Source organism: Portunus trituberculatus, chromosome 16 (genome assembly GCF_017591435.1).
Source record: "Portunus trituberculatus isolate SZX2019 chromosome 16, ASM1759143v1, whole genome shotgun sequence".
Taxonomy (NCBI): Eukaryota; Metazoa; Arthropoda; class Malacostraca; order Decapoda; family Portunidae; genus Portunus; species Portunus trituberculatus.
Genome location: NC_059270.1, coordinates 2,489,297 through 2,504,707, shown reverse-complemented (window position 1 = coordinate 2,504,707; position 15,411 = coordinate 2,489,297). Strand labels below are relative to the sequence as shown.

Below are 15,411 nucleotides of genomic sequence, written 5' to 3'. Positions count from 1 at the left end.
CTTCCCTGGGAGTTACGAGGCTTTCTCTATCACTAACATCCACTTCGTCTGTTACTACTACACAGTCTCCTCTTTTTCTAACTGCCTATCTCTCCTCGTAGCGTTATCAGTAAGCACTCGTAGCTTCCTTTTCTTGAGTACAGTACCTGCCTTCCATTCCGAGGCTCCCACCGCGGTAGTGCTCTTCAAAAACACGTCCATCTCACATTTTATCTTGAAGTAGCGAGTGTTCGTCCCTCTCCCCTCCCCCGCTCTGCCTTGCCTTGTATTGGTGTCTCCTGCTGGTCCCTGCACCGCCCCCGGCATTTCTGGCTCTGGACCTCAGCAATCTGGTTCGCATGTGTCCCCCGCGGTGCCTGCATCCGCTGCTCGGCCCTGTGAGGTCACTTACATCATTGGCGTGACCCTCCAGGTGTTTGTGTGTGTCAGGGGGAATAAATCAGAGAATAGGGATGATAATGGCGGCACATCACCATTAATGCACCTTAGGCCTTGAAAGACTTATTGTTGATTGTTTCCCCGGCATGAGTGACGGCAGAGTGAAGCAAGCAACCACGTTCACTCAACAGTGAATGAATGTCATAATCAGCGTGGCGTCTCGGCTGCTGTCACTTACGGGCCCCCCCAAACCCTCCCTGCGGCGCGTGGACAAGCATGATAATATATTGTGGTGAACTATGGTGCGGACATTTCTTTCGTCAGTATTCAGAAACGGCTTCCCCTCTCACCACGACAGTTTTCCAAGGCCACAGAGACAACTAACCTGTTTTTCAAGACAGTTTCTCCGTGTAATATAGAACTTGCCACTCCACCAAAACCATAATACCCTTAAAAACATAAACATCTTTCAACTAAAACCTTTGAAAAGTAATGATGGTGAGAGCAAAGCGATTAAGAAATACTTACGGCTGGTTTGGGTGACTAACCGCATTGCTTGTGGCGAGAGTCCTGTAATGAACAAGAGCGTGGCGGTACAGCCGTGTGTATCGCTAACAGTTTTATTTGCGGTTACGAGGAACACCAGTCATAACTATATGAAGCGGTCCATGGAGCGCCTCAGTTCCTGCGTGGACTGAGTAGTAACTATTCCCCATTCCACCTTGCTTCCCCACACCCTATTCTCCATGGGGCTCCTCCCTGCTGGTACTGGCTTGACTCTACGTTAAGGGAGGGCGTGAAAAATCTGTCCCAAAATATGACTCATTCAACTATTTATTATGAAGATATATGCAAAAAACGATGCCTTACGTCTTCTCAAATGCATAGTAGGTCTAATTCCACGTCACTATTGCCTCTCTTGAATGATCAGTAAGGTGTACATGTACTGGCGGAGACTTTATCAGTATGTGTTTATGATGCTGACTATAATTGCTCGTCTTAGTAAGTACTGTGATCAACATGTCATGGGAGAAACATTGTGGGCTTTTTGTTAATCTCTTGATAGTGCACTGAATATTTCCATCCCGCTAAGCTGCTTCCATATAACTAAAACCACGCTACTTGTAACTGATATGCGAGAGAGAGAGAGAGAGAGAGAGAGAGAGAGAGAGAGAGAGAGAGAGAGAGAGAGAGAATCCTCATATAAGTTTATAACGGCAACACTTCCTGCAGGAGTCGCATGCCTTTGCAAGACTTGAAAAGCGAAAAGTTGTTTGGAGAGGTGCTCTACACACACACACACACACACACACACACACACACACACACACCACCGTTAGTGCAGTACACGCGCTGCTCAAGACAGGTTAGATGGTTCAGTATCAGTACTGGTGCACCGAGCCTCGCCCTCTGCGCCCCTCAGCCTCACGACTCTCAGAAGCCTCGTCTCACTGATGCTGATGTGTCCGCCACCTGCCACAACACAACGGGGTAGCCTGGCGAGGTGCACAAGTGAAATAGAGAGTTGCATTTCAGGCGACGTGGGAAAGTCTGCCGGGAAGTGCTCGATGACTAAACGCGGTGTTGAAATGGTGTAGTAACTGGTGACGTGTTCGTGACGTCAGAGTGATGTCATGGCAGGAGGATCCACTCACCTGCCTCTTTGAATAACGACCTGAAGGGACTGCTCCGGAGCGGGTGATGAGCTCCCCAGCCTTCTGTGGGAAACAGCGGACGTGAAGCTTCTCATTCTGGTCTCTGGAGTGCTCGGTGTCACGCGGGGCAAGGAAAAGGATACGTTGCCTCACTGTAAAGAGGTTAGAAGCGGGGAGAGTTGCTGTCATTACCGTTGAGCGCAGGTGTTTGGTCCCGCACAGGTGAGAAACACATTCCTCTCCCCCCAGTCCGCGCCCCGTGTTGCCAAAAGGTGCTTTATTTCATGCCGTCATCTCGCTTCACGTCGTCGCTGTATGTGTTTGCCTCCTGAAGGACGGACAGGCTGTGTGACCAAGCACGGCTGAGGGGAGGGGGGAGTGTGGTTAGCGTGGCCGGCGGAGCGTAGAGTGTACTGCTCCCAGCCCCCACCCGCAGCCGTATTGTTGGAACGTCTTGTGGCCGCGGGCTGCTGTGGGGTGGGGTGAGCCTGGGGCCAGCCAGTATAGAGTTGGCCAGTGTTGTGCACGGAACCCCTGCACCCACCGCCCCCGCCCTCCCTCGCCGTGAGGGTGCAGGTGTCCGTGTGTGTGTGCGCGAGGTAACTGCTACGAACCTCGGCGTGTGTGCGTGTGTGTGTGTGCGTCAGTGAGTGGGCAGAGTCCCGGGACGGGGCAGAGTGGGGTCCCTGGGCGGAGGAGAAGGAGTGTTGTGGGCGGGGAGAGAGAGAGAGAGAGAGAGGGAGGGAGGGCCGGGCAGTGTAGGCCGCGGGATCCCGGCAGCAGTCAGTTACGCCCGCGAGTCAGACGGTGTGTGTTGGGTGCGGTGGTGTGTCGGCCCCGCTGCCCGCGTAGTTAGTTAGTTCAGTGTAGCTAGTGACTGCCTCCCGTTCCCTGCCCCGCTGCTGGCTGAGGTGTCCTTGCCAGCTGCACCATGTCGTCGCACCATTACTATCAGGAGCGCCTGGGCCTCGATCCTACCGAGGCCCGTGCCAATGGTACCCGTGACGGCAAGAACACAGGCGCCGACTTCAAGACGTTTGGTGGATACGAGGAGTCCCTCAGCAAGTTCAAAGGTATAGTCTACACACTCAACATCTACCAATTAATAGGTATGGGAGAACCCGTCACGTGCATGACCTGTACTGGTGTGTTGCGTGCCGTGGACCTCACCTACCTGTATCTGGCCAACCTGCCGCCCCCCGCCTGGCTCACCTGTCCCATGCACTCCCTATCTGATTGCCACCACCACCCAACAGACGCCCTTGCTATTGGCAGGGTCAAGTGTCCCACTGATAGTTTTAATCTCCTTCTCAAAACCCCAGTGATTGTGAGTGATTCAGACGAGCAGGCGGAGAGTGGCTGGCATGTAGTGTACCACCTGTTGGCGAGGGACGGGAGCAGCGGCGAGGAAGCTGCTCCGCTTGTCCTCCCGTCCCCGCCCCCTTTACCCCCGCTCCACATTACTGTGCTGTCCTCACCACAAGTGTTCATCACCACCATGCCAGCGGTGGGCGTCCTCGTGTGTGTGTGTGTGTGTGTGAGCTGCTCGTTGGCCAGGGAGGGAATTAAAGAGTGCTCAGCGTATAGAGGCTTCCAGTGTCCGCGTATAATGATTGTCTCGTGTTGTAGCTGTGGGGGTACTTGTAGTGGTCGCCGTAGTTGTAGTAGTGATTGTGGTAAAAGAGTTGTAGTAACAGCAGTTCTAGTGTTGTGGATTGAGTTGTTTGTGTAGGGTCGTGGAAGCCCCCTGACAGTTCTGGCGCCATTAACAGCATCGTAGTCTTACAGTAATTGGCGTGTACTAATAGTGAATGGATTGGCCTCGCTAACTGTGTCGATTGTGACTCTAAACCCTCGTGTTGTTTGTGTATAACTCGCTGTAAACTTATAGCATCGTGTAATTAATTGTTCATGGCGAGTCAAGAACCTTATTTGGCATTTAAATGAATTGTTGTGAGCCAGTTACTTTCACATACACTCAGAGTAGTGAATGGGACCACTGGAGAGCAGGAAGGAGGGACGTTCTCAGTACACACGTTTGCCATTGTAAAGATCTTGATGGCGTTTCAGTATCTAAGTTCCATCAATTTGAACTACTGTACTATAAGTTATTAAGGTTTTCAAGAATGGTTTAATAATTCTAGTGGTCGTTTAAATGAGGGTTCGGCATTATCTGTAGGAAAAACAATGATAATCTGAATATAAAAAGCCTTAGGTAATCATGTCTGGTTTGCTTGTTGTGATAGTGAACAGTAATCTTAACACCTGGGCTTGTCTGGTTGCCTTGGGTGAGGACGTTCCTGCACATGACATACATACTGTGTCAGGAGGAAGCAAGGTGTCGCCAGCCATTGGGGTTAACGCTCAGGGAAGAGAGTGACGTAAGAGTGAGATGAGTCCCGAGTTTCCTATTGTTGTGACATCTCATCCGTGCGTTGGGGAGGAGCAATGAGATGGTAATGTCTGAATATATTTATGATTGCTATTCCTGTGCTGGAGTGAGGGGGAGTTTATTTATAGTGTGTGCTGGTGTGGCTTGCGTTGTGGGGGAAGGGGATCTGTTGTGTCTGGAGGCTCCTCTGACTAACAGGACGCTTCTTTGATGGGTTTGACCGCCCTTGACTAGTAAAACAGAGGCTCTTGTCAGCACACTTTTCATGATCACCTGTTTGTACTAAAGAACAATCATATTCCTCAAAAAAACTATGCATATTCCGTTTATACATATTTATCATCGTATATATCCTCGACTTCATATGAGATGCACGTTGATACCTTAGAATACTCAGATTTGTAAGTTAGGCATCTATTTTTCATTTATTTATACCTGTCTTTGTGTGTATTATCGTCTCTACGTATCAGATACACTTTAACCCCTCCCCTTGAGTTTTTCGTGTAATTAGATGATTCTATTCACACCAGGAAGGGTCTATGGAGGTCAAAAGTTTAATGGCTAGAGACTTCACTATTTTAATCCCCTCACAAGTTTCTGAAGCTGTATAAAATCGCCAAATAGTAACCAGAATAGATATGAAAACGTGTCATGGTACTGAATGGGTTAAATGGTATAGAGGTAACTTTAGGAGCACAGATGCAGTGTTGTGGCCTGGTTTCCATGGTCGGGGGAAGATGCAATGTCGTGGAGGAAGTGCAGCAGGAAGAAAAGCTGCAGTGCATTCATTAAGACTCGTCCTTCCCACGGTAACCTGGCTCTCTCTGGCCGGCAGTGGAATGTGTGCTTCGTAGCTTGGTATGTGCAGAGTGCTAACGGAGAGAGTACGTGGCGCGTGTGTACGATGAATGGTGACGCTCTAATGAAGGCAGTGGGTTCTCCAGTAGATCGCCTTCGTCTCTAGATTTATGAATGACGTGAGAGGTGTTGAAGCATTGAGACTTTTTATGATAAGACTAGGCAGTGTGTCCGTGTGCTGTGGTATAGTAATTAGCAAAGTGATCAGATTTATTACGTAAGTGGGCCATTTTAGCTTCCTTGATTAGAATAAGAAAATGGGATGAAATTAATGTGTTAACGAGTGGGAAAAATAGGTTATTATACTGCCTGAATATTCGAGAAATGCCATATAACTTCACAACTCTGATAACAATAAGACAACCAGTGTTCCTAAGAATAAGGCTTTATAAGAGAAAATGGGATAAAATTAGTTACACGAGTGGAAAAAGTAAAGTTTATTAAACCACCTGAATAAACGAGAAATACCATACAACTTCACAAATCCAATAACGATAAGACAACCAGTGTTCCTAAATGCACCCAAATGTGAGTAAACGTTAAAGAATAAAGATTTCTCCAAGTTACCACCACACTACCATGACTGAGGAAGTGCCTGTTGGGTTTATTCAATCACAGTATTACCTGTATGTTTTCCCGCGTGTCTGTGTGAAAGGCTCAGTATATGACGTCCACTAATGGCAGCACGTGTCTCTCTCTTGGTGGGGAGTGACGAGTGAAAGTAACACGTGCTTGAAATATAAAGGAGTGGAGTCTTTAGACAGGGCGATAGAGACGGTGGGAAGACTGGCGCATGGCAGATAACATGACAGAAGATGAATGTGGGAAGATTTAAACCGTTTGGGAAGAGGAGGAGTGACGCGTGCTCGGCCGTCCAGTCTGTACTCCACCCTCCTGTTATCCTTGCTCCACCTCTCCTCGTTTTGCCCCGTCACTTCCCAGAGTTTGCCCCGCCTCCCCCTGCCTTCCGCTGCCTCGCCCCGTCACACTTCCAAATTTCCCCTCCTCGCTCCGTCACTTCTAATTACCTCCCCAATCGCCACAATGTATCTGCCACGTCCGTGCCCCGTTACTCTCCTCCTGCCCGTTCTATTTCCCAAGATGAGTTCCAGTGCTGTGGCCAAGCTTCTGGAAAGTGGGCCACCTTGAATAGAAGACGTGGAGATATAAAGCATTATGTAAAGCAAACAGTAGTAGTAGTAAGGAAATATATAGGTCATGTATTGTTCTGAACCCCTCTCTCTCTGTGTGTGTGTGTGTGTGTGTGTGTGTGTGTGGTGGTAATAGTAATGGAAAAATAAGCTTCAACGATAGCGGAAGAACTTGGAAGGCTAAGCAGTAAAAAGGACGTGAAATTACCGCTATGCTCTTCCTTAGTTGTGTGTAGGGAGGAAGTCAGTACATAAGGAGTTCCCGCAAGGTGAGGTGAGGTGAGGGGGTCCCATTCAGTTCTCCTTTTTAGACTTTTGTAAGGGAGAAAGTACAGTACGTGGCTTTATGGTTGTGCCTTGCTTGAAAATTGTTATGGTTGTTGTTATCATTGTTGTTTTTGTTCTGGTTGTTTTTGTTAGTTTTTCGTCTTTTTCCTCGTTTATTTACTTATTTGTTTTGTTTTCTTTTTTTTTATTCATGTTCCAGATATTACTGTTGTTCTTCCATTAAAAAGAATATATACTATTTGTAAAACATAGACGCAAGTGTGTGTATATGTGTGTGTTTGTGAAGACAGACAGAGTCGGACACACACACACACACACACACACACACACACACACACACACACACACACACACACACACACACACACACACACACGTCGAAGCAACATGCAACTCGCGACCTTCCACCACCACCACCACCACCTGAGGCTATAGTTGTAGCAGTCACTCAGTCACAGGAGGGCGGAGGGCTTCAGGGTTGGCGGGTGGTGGCGGTGACCTGAGGGCGTGCAGCGAGCCAGGGGAGCGCACCACCGTTAGGACTGCAGGGGTGTGGTGTCTCAAGCCATGCAAAAAGTCCCGTGTCTTCACTGATACTGGGATTCCTTACATTCGTTCCCAGAGAGAGAGAGAGAGAGAGAGAGAGAGAGTCAGTTATAGGTAATGAGATGGTGTGGCCTTGCAATATTTGTTTACAGTCCCACCACCGCCACCTGCTCGGCCAGTGACCCCTACACCACCACCACCACCACCAACAACAACAACAGCGTGCCTCCTTACCGCGTGCTAATCTCAGCCATCAGATAAGGGGGTGTTAACAGCCTACCTTATCCCCGAACCCTGCAGCCTTATAGGAGTTTAATGTAAAGCTTCTCAAGGGAAAGGGATTAGTGTAAAGCGTCGTGACTTCATCTGGTTGTGTTTTCTTGCCTTGAATATTGTGGGTGTGATCCACTTAACGTGTGAATTTGTAAACATTCACACCTACACACACACGCACACGCACGTACGTACACGCACACGCACACACACTAGATCTCATTTTATTGTTTATTGATCACAGTTGTCTATTTGTTATGTAGTTTTAAACAATCATTGCTCGATTACAGTGAAAACAGCATCAAAGTAAGGCACTGTGTAACTGTATGCTAAGTAAAATGTAGGCCAGTACACACACACACACACACACACACACACACACACACACACACACACACACACACACACACACACACACACACACACACACACACACACACACACACACACACACACACACACACACTAATCGTCCTAATATTCGCGAGATTACATCAGTGATCACTCAATTCTCTATTTGTTTTGCTTGAGAGTGTTTGCTTATTCACAAATTCCACTGGTAAAGCGATACTTGTGGCCACTCTTCTGTCCCCTCGCTTGTTTGTTTACTAGTGGCCTGCTATCTCTCCCTCTCACTTCCCTAACTACCCTAACTATCGCTCTCTTTTTCCTTCCCTTTGTTTTTAATTGTCTTCTTTAGTGTTGGCATGTTTTGAGTGTTACCGCATCCCTCTTAGTGTTTTCTGTAGCTTCATTTTGTTTCCACTGTGTGCCGAGGGGGAGTAGCCACGCTGACACCACCCCTGTACTGTCTGGAGCCTTACCACACCCATAGACCTTCCGTTCATCTTTCTCCTCCTTCCCTTCAGTCTTTCCTCTCTTTATCTAGCTTTCATTCATCTTTTCTTTCCTCATTTTTTCTTTTTATTCTTCTAAGTCATGTTCTTTTTCCTATCCTCCCTTCTTCCTTCCCTCTTCCTCACCCTTCCTCCTCGTGACTCATACAAACGATGCTACCCCAATGTATATATTATCGCTGTCAAACCCACGGTGGAGTGGTTACGCTGACCTTGGGGGCTGCAGACACCGGCTTACTCGGGGCTGGGAGGGCTTGGGAGAGGGAGGGATGTCGCTGGGAGGGGTTGTGGTGTGCAGGCCGCAAACTTCCGTAAATGAGTCAGTGGTGGTGCAGTGAAGTTTGCAAGGCTTGGAAACTTCTGTGGAGGGAAAGTTTGAGGGGATTAAAGGATGTTGTGCAATTCAGGGATAAAGTAATAAAAGGACTTTGAGGGTTTAGTAGGGAAATAAAAAGTTATTAACGTTCATAATATTTTTTTTTTACTGTTGTTCTCGTCCTTTGTTGTTATTCTGAGTGTTGTTGAAATTGATGAGACACAGGAAGAGAGAATGTGTTAGTTTTGCCTTTCCTATATTACAAAACTATGTAAGATAACTTTGTACTAATACCCTTCCTAATGTCAATAAAACCGTGCATGGTAGAATCGTGTACCAGTGCCGAAAGAATTAAGGATATTTTTATGATTCTGGTGAAGGATTGGCAAGATTTCTAGTTTTATAAGGAGAAACTGTCTTGAAAACCATGCTAGTCGTCTCTGTGGCCTTGGAAAATTGTTGTGGGGAGAGAGCAAGGCGTTTCTGAATATGACAAACTCCCACGTGTATGTTTGATGGTTTCTTGCAGCTTCCGTTATCTAATGTCCTTTTAACTTACACCAGAACGATTTCCTTTCTATATCGAGAGTTGAACCACACACTGTCTGTAGTAAATTACTTAGAAAAGAACAGTGTTGAATAAAGGAAGGCACTGTTCATTGTTATCTTTGGCTGTGATAAGGAGAAAGGAAGAGGGCGTGTGTGTTTCTAAGGAGTGAGAAGAAAGTCATACGTGTTTATTGAGTTAGTGGAATTGTTATATTGTTGTTGACTCATGTAGCCGTTGTTCTTTTGCATTAATTAGGTTTATTAAGTTTTTATGTGGAAGTGTGAAAGGTCATGGCGTGGTGTCATTGTCAGGAAAGGAGAAGAAAGTCGTGTTGTTGATAAGTTCAGGGGAGTTATTGTGTGTGTGTGTGTGTGTGTGTGTGTGTGTGTGTAAGGATATGCCATTATGGCTTTCCTATCAACAGTGCCAACGAGGGAAGGACAGGAAGGAACCATAAGGTCAACGGTGGCACTCCTTCTCATCCTTTTCCTCCTCCTCTTCCTGCAGCTACCACCACCACCACCACCACCACCACCACCACCACCACCACCACCACTTTCTTCACCTTCACCAAAGTCACTCGAAATTTTTCCCCGAAGCAGTAGTGCATTCCTCCCCCCCCTGCTCGCCCTCCTCTTCCCCACCCTCACCCTCACCCCCAGCTTGGCCTGTTCTTGCTGGCGGCTTTAAACTTTTCTCCCTACTCCACCACCCAACCCTGTCCCTCGCTCCTGCGCACACACACACACACACACACACACACACACACACACACACACTGACTGCACCACCCATCTCAATACCAGACCCATATAGTTCAGTCCAGCCCAGCCCACCACCCCTTCCCTCCCTTTTCCATCCCTTCCTCTTCCCTTCCCTTCGCCCTCCCTCTCCCTCTTCCCTCGCCATCCCCCTCGGCAGACAGTCCAAATTAGTCCCGCCTAAGTTATCTCAATCTCGTGCCCATGTTTAAACTCCGCAGGCTCGTCTTCATAATTATATCGAGTTTGAATCATTATTTTGCCCCTACCTGGTGTTTTACCTTTGTGGCGGCTCGTGGTTCGCTCTCCCCTTTCAATAGCATGATGTATTATACTGTAGATGATAAGGAGTACAAGTGAGATCTCAGTATCTTCAAGCTATCACTAGAGAACAGAAGTTAAAAGGCGATTGTGTAAAAAAATGTCTTAATTGTTCATCTTGCATTTAAGGCGATAGTGTAATAGGGTATGTCTTAATTGCTCATTTTTGTATTATTACATCTTATTTTTTCAACGATGAATAACCAAGATGTGATTTTGAAGAGGTTTATAAGCTGCTTGTAGTTCTAAAAGTTTAACCCCCTCAGTACCGTGACGCGTTTCCATATTCATTCTGCTTACTATTTGGTGATTTTACACAGCTTCAGAAACTCACGTGGGGGAATTGAAATAGTGAATACTGCTGCCATGAATCTTCTGACCTCCATAGACCTTTCCTAATGTAAATAAAATGGTCTAGTCGTACACAGATCTCAAGGTAAAAATGTGTTCCAGTATTGAAGGGTTTATTAGCGTGGAAATGACAAAAAATAGACGTAGTAAGTAGATTAGTAAAAATGAATTTCTAATAATATGTAATCCATGGAATCCTGTGGCAACGAAGAAAGTTGAGCCAAATCACTACGTGTATACATTTAGCTTGGTGACGAGAGGCTACATTTTGAGTTTGGTGATGCAAGGTGACGCATATGAAGTGGGAAAAAGGGCGAAGTGTACCTTGTGTGGGAGTTTGGGTAAGGTAGGATGCGTGGGGTGCTTGTGACTGTGTGGGCGGCAGTGGGTGACCTGTGAGAGGTGAGATCAGGTGAGGGTAGCGTGGGCGAGAGGCGGTGGTGGGTGGGGAGTGGAATAGTGGAAGGTACGTGCATGTGGGTGGATGTGTGTGTGTGCAAGGTTTGTTTGTCACAGATTCCCGTTAAGATTTTTACAAGAAAGTATGTATCTCTCTCTCTCTCTCTCTCTCTCTCTCTCTCTCTCTCTCTCTCTCTCTCTCTCTCTCTCTCTCTCTCTCTCTCTCTCTCTCTCTCTCTCTCTCTCTCTCTCTCTCTCTCTCTCACATGCATGGCGGAACAAAGGAATGCATAGACAGTATACTCTTAACTCTGAGATGAAAAGTACAATACGATGAAAAAAATACCTGCAATAAACAGAGTGAATAACAAACACGTACATCATTCCAAGACGTGTGAAATGTGATGATAAGCAATGATAAAACAAGCACGGGTAGACTATAGCCCATATTCTGAAACCCAATGCTCTCTTACCATCACTACATCCCAAAGGTTTTAGTTGAAAATACTCGTGTTTTAACCCTTCAGTACCACTACGCGTTTCCATATTCATTCTGCTTACTATTTGGTGATTAAGTACAGCTTCAGAATCTAATGTGGGGGATTAAAATAGTGAAGACAGTGGCCATTAATCTTCTGATCTCCATAGACACTTCGTAATGTAAGTGAAGTTATCTAATCGTACACAAATCTCTAGGTAAAAATATGTCCCAGTATTGAAGGGATTCTAGTGATGAACTGGCAAGATTTCTAGATTATTATAAGGAGAAACTGTCTTGAAAATCCAGCTAGTCGTCTCTATGGCCTTGGAAAACTGTAGTGGTGAGAGAGCAAGGTGTTTTTGAATTCACGCGTAAGACTTGGATATTGTGTATTAGGGGAAAGCTTATTGTGAGTGATAAGCTGCACCACGGCACCCTCATCCCTTGCTTACCCTGAACTGTTGTGCTACTTTCATCTTAGGACACTTCTCTCTTTCCTTACCTTTTAGAACAAGTCCCGCGTTCCTTGACCTATCCTGTTTTCATGTGACAGAAGAACATAAACCCTCTGCCACTCATTTCTGTACACCAATCTATCACCAATATGTATTTCCACTTTTTATATACCCTTGTCTATCTCAACCTGTCCGTTAGTCCTTTCCTCCTATACATCACGTGTGGATTAAGCATCCCTCCCCCTCTCCTGTCTCGCCTTGTGCACTCTGCCCTATCGTCTCTGGCAGGTGTAGAGGTGGACGAGGATGTGTGTATGTACCTTCTCCACTCCACACAAACCGGTTTCACTAGAGCTGCACCAACTTACCCCGATTACTTGTGCCGATAAAACAGTTCACCTCCGCGGCGTTAGAGGCAGGTCGGTGCTGGTCGGTGTTCCTCGCTGCACAGGACAGGACGGCGAGGGTCACAGGACAGATGAAGGTCAGGAAGATGAATCATAGGAGACAGATAAGGAGGGTAACAATGAAAGAGTGATGGCGAGGCTCAAGACAGACATGTAGCAAGGCAAGCAGACAGGGAGGGGAACTGTGTGTATTCAAGTCCTCCCAACTTTCAAGGCCACATATTGTACTCTGCTCTATTCTCCTAAACTGTTTCCCCGTCGCTAGGGGTTGCTTGTTCTGCTGCCTGCGCCTCCCCGTCCTTCCCTCAGTGCCCCGCGTGCCCACTGGTGTTACTTCTTATCTCGCCTCCCATCTTGTCCTGTGCCTGGGTGCGTCTGCGGGTTCGGGCCGGGCGGGGCTGGGCTGGGCTGGGTAGGGTAGGGGTGTAGTGTGTCTGGGCGGCGCGGGTGGTGGTGGGTGGTCCGGTGCCGGCGTGGGGAGTGTTTAGGGACAGGTGGCGTCACTTGCTGATATGAACACGTACATTCATTGCTTATCTCGTCTGATAACAAGGTTGACATGAATTGTGTGGCACTAAACACTGTCATTACTCGTATTAAGCTTCAGAATGAGGTGCGAGTTAGGGTTTATTAAGGCTTGCATTATGTGACAACTATTTTTATCTCCTGACTACTGGGAACCAAACGGAAGCCGTGAATGGGTGGTCAGTTGTAGGGAAGGCCGTGTGGGTGGAGGTGACATTAGGTAACCCTGTGGAATGATGTGGAGTTGATGTCATATCCTGGGTGAACAATCCTGGCCAGTCCCGACGCGGCCCGCATAGAGGCAGCATCACGCCGCCCAAACTCCCGCGGTCCCTCCACGCCACAACACTGCTCCAATCCGCGCCACGCATCTTGAAGTGTGCCCGTGAAGTGTGTGAGTGGCGTCGTTTACATTAAGTAAGAGTTCCCCTCCTCGGTGGGACGTGCTTGCCGGTGTGAGGGGAGGCTGAGGCTGAGTCTGAGGCAGGCTGTGAGTCGAGGTAGGCTTTGCTGTGATTGCTGGCGATGGAGTACAGGCGGCAGTCCTTGGATGCGCTCACGGGCAGGCAGAATGGAGCCCAGGAAAGGGAGCGCAAAGTGACCTACGCAGGGCACTCCTCGGCCAACAGAATAAGAGCCTACGAGTACAACATCGTGCCGCGCAGCATCGTCAACCTGAAGGAGGAGGACGTGGAAGCGGAGGACCAACAGAAGGTTCGCCGCCAGAAAGGCATTCCCTTCGAGGAGGATTTCGCCCTGAAAAACAGTAAGCGATTGAATCAGTTCAGTAGAGTTAACGTTTGCTTAGGATCCCACTACAAGGAAGGCTTTGTTGACGCTTTCAAGGACGACTGTGTTTTAAGTCGAGAGCTTTTATTCCCACGACCTGGTAAAAGTTGAGTCATTTTTGTGTAGTGGCCACGGGCGTCCAGTAATGGGCGGTGGGTGGGTCGCAACAGAGTGCCGCACACAGGAGGTCAGGGCGGGTAGCGGAGGTCGGGCCCACTTAGCCCTGAGTAGTGTAAGGTGCAGGTCATTCACAGGCACAAAGGCAGACTGTGAATGAGGCGCTTGGCTCGGGTGTCTGAGGATGGCGGCAAGAAGAGGAGAAGGAGGAGGAGGAGGAGCAGAGGAAAGCAGAGGAGTTAGGAGAGGCTGAAGAACTTAATAACACCTCGTGAGAGAGTGGCCTGGTATCAAAAAGCATGTAACTTACGCAGTTAATGAGCTTGAAGAATGTGCTCGGGAAGATTTAACTCATGACGCGGCGCCACATCCCACCACCTACCCCAGTTCGCATCCCGCAGCCCTCGCACACCACCCCGCACACCCCAGCCTTTGTTACACCCCCACCACCCTCTCCATGCCCGATACCTGACCACACCATGCCCGGTCAATTGGATAAGTACAAAATATTCCCTCCGTGACCACCGCTCATCGTAACTCTCGGTCCAGTCTCCCTCCACGCTCTTCCTTTTCTCCTCCTGCTCCTCCTCTTTCTCCTCTCTCTTCATTAGTGTGTGAAATCGTACCGCTGTAAATCTTGCCTCCAGTTCTCGCTAGTTCCACGCCACGCCTCGCTCAGTAAGCCAAACACGTAGCACAGTCCACCATGATGTATCCCTTCACCGTCCCGACAAATCTTATAATACCATAGTAACTTCTGGGCCTTTCCTCTCACTCCACCTTCTCCCTTCCACTCCACCCCACACAGCACACGAGGGGCCCAGACAAGCTCACTCCTTTTTCGTCGCCAAAGTGAAGAAGGGAAAACAAAAAAGAACACTCGACAAGCACAAAAACTCTCCTTGGTGCGAATGAATGTGGTGAAGGGTTGAGAAGGGAGCGTGTCTGGGGAGGGAGAAGGAAATACTTGGGGGAAGAGAGAGAGAGAGAGAGAGTGAGTGGGTATAGGGGGGGGAAGAGGGCATGCGGGCAGTAAGGAGAGAAAGAGAGAGAGGGAGAGAAAGAAGAGAGACGGTGAGTCAGAGTGGGGGAAGGCCTGCACCTCGTCCCTTTCCTCCCTCTCTCTCTCTCTCTCTCTCTCTCTCTCTCTCTCTCTCTCTCTCTCTCTCAACTTCCTCAGGCATAGCACGAGTTGTTATGAGCAAGCCACATGTAAATTTTAGTCTTATATTTGAGTCTTGCGAGTGTGTTAGCTCATTGTGAATATTGTGATGGATTTCTTGTTTAAATTTTGATGAGATGTGCAGCTAAGAGGAGGAGGAGGAGGAGGAGGAGGAGGAGGAGGAGGAGGAAAAAAAGAGAAAGGTTGTGCGTATTGTTTTCTTGTTTAGCTGGTGCAGGAATTAGTTTTGGTTTCCTTATCTCGACCTTCTTCCTGTTCCGCCATTTCCTTTTCCCTCTCCCTCCTCACGTACTCACTTCCTCTTCCGTTTTCTCTCAATTCCTCCCCTCCTTCGTTCCTCCTACGCACACTGACACCA

The 15,411-nt window shown here is 48.0% G+C and overlaps 1 protein-coding gene across 43 annotated transcripts in view; it reads left to right on the top strand.

Annotated features, from left to right (window-relative positions):
• Positions 1-2,533: 2,533 nt before the first annotated feature.
• LOC123504409 (microtubule-actin cross-linking factor 1-like) overlaps positions 2,534-15,411 on the top strand; it is a 281,273-nt gene continuing 268,395 nt past the window's right edge. For 30 of the 43 annotated variants that reach the window (XM_045254920.1, XM_045254892.1, XM_045254889.1 and 27 more), the window contains exon 1: positions 13,238-13,730. In XM_045254920.1, coding sequence (XP_045110855.1) covers positions 13,490-13,730 — 241 coding nt within the window. In that variant the 5' untranslated portion in view covers positions 13,238-13,489. Of the gene's footprint in view, positions 3,143-13,236; positions 13,731-15,411 lie in introns of those variants that run through there. The other 13 variants (XM_045254914.1, XM_045254909.1, XM_045254899.1 and 10 more) reach the window with 4 other exon arrangements.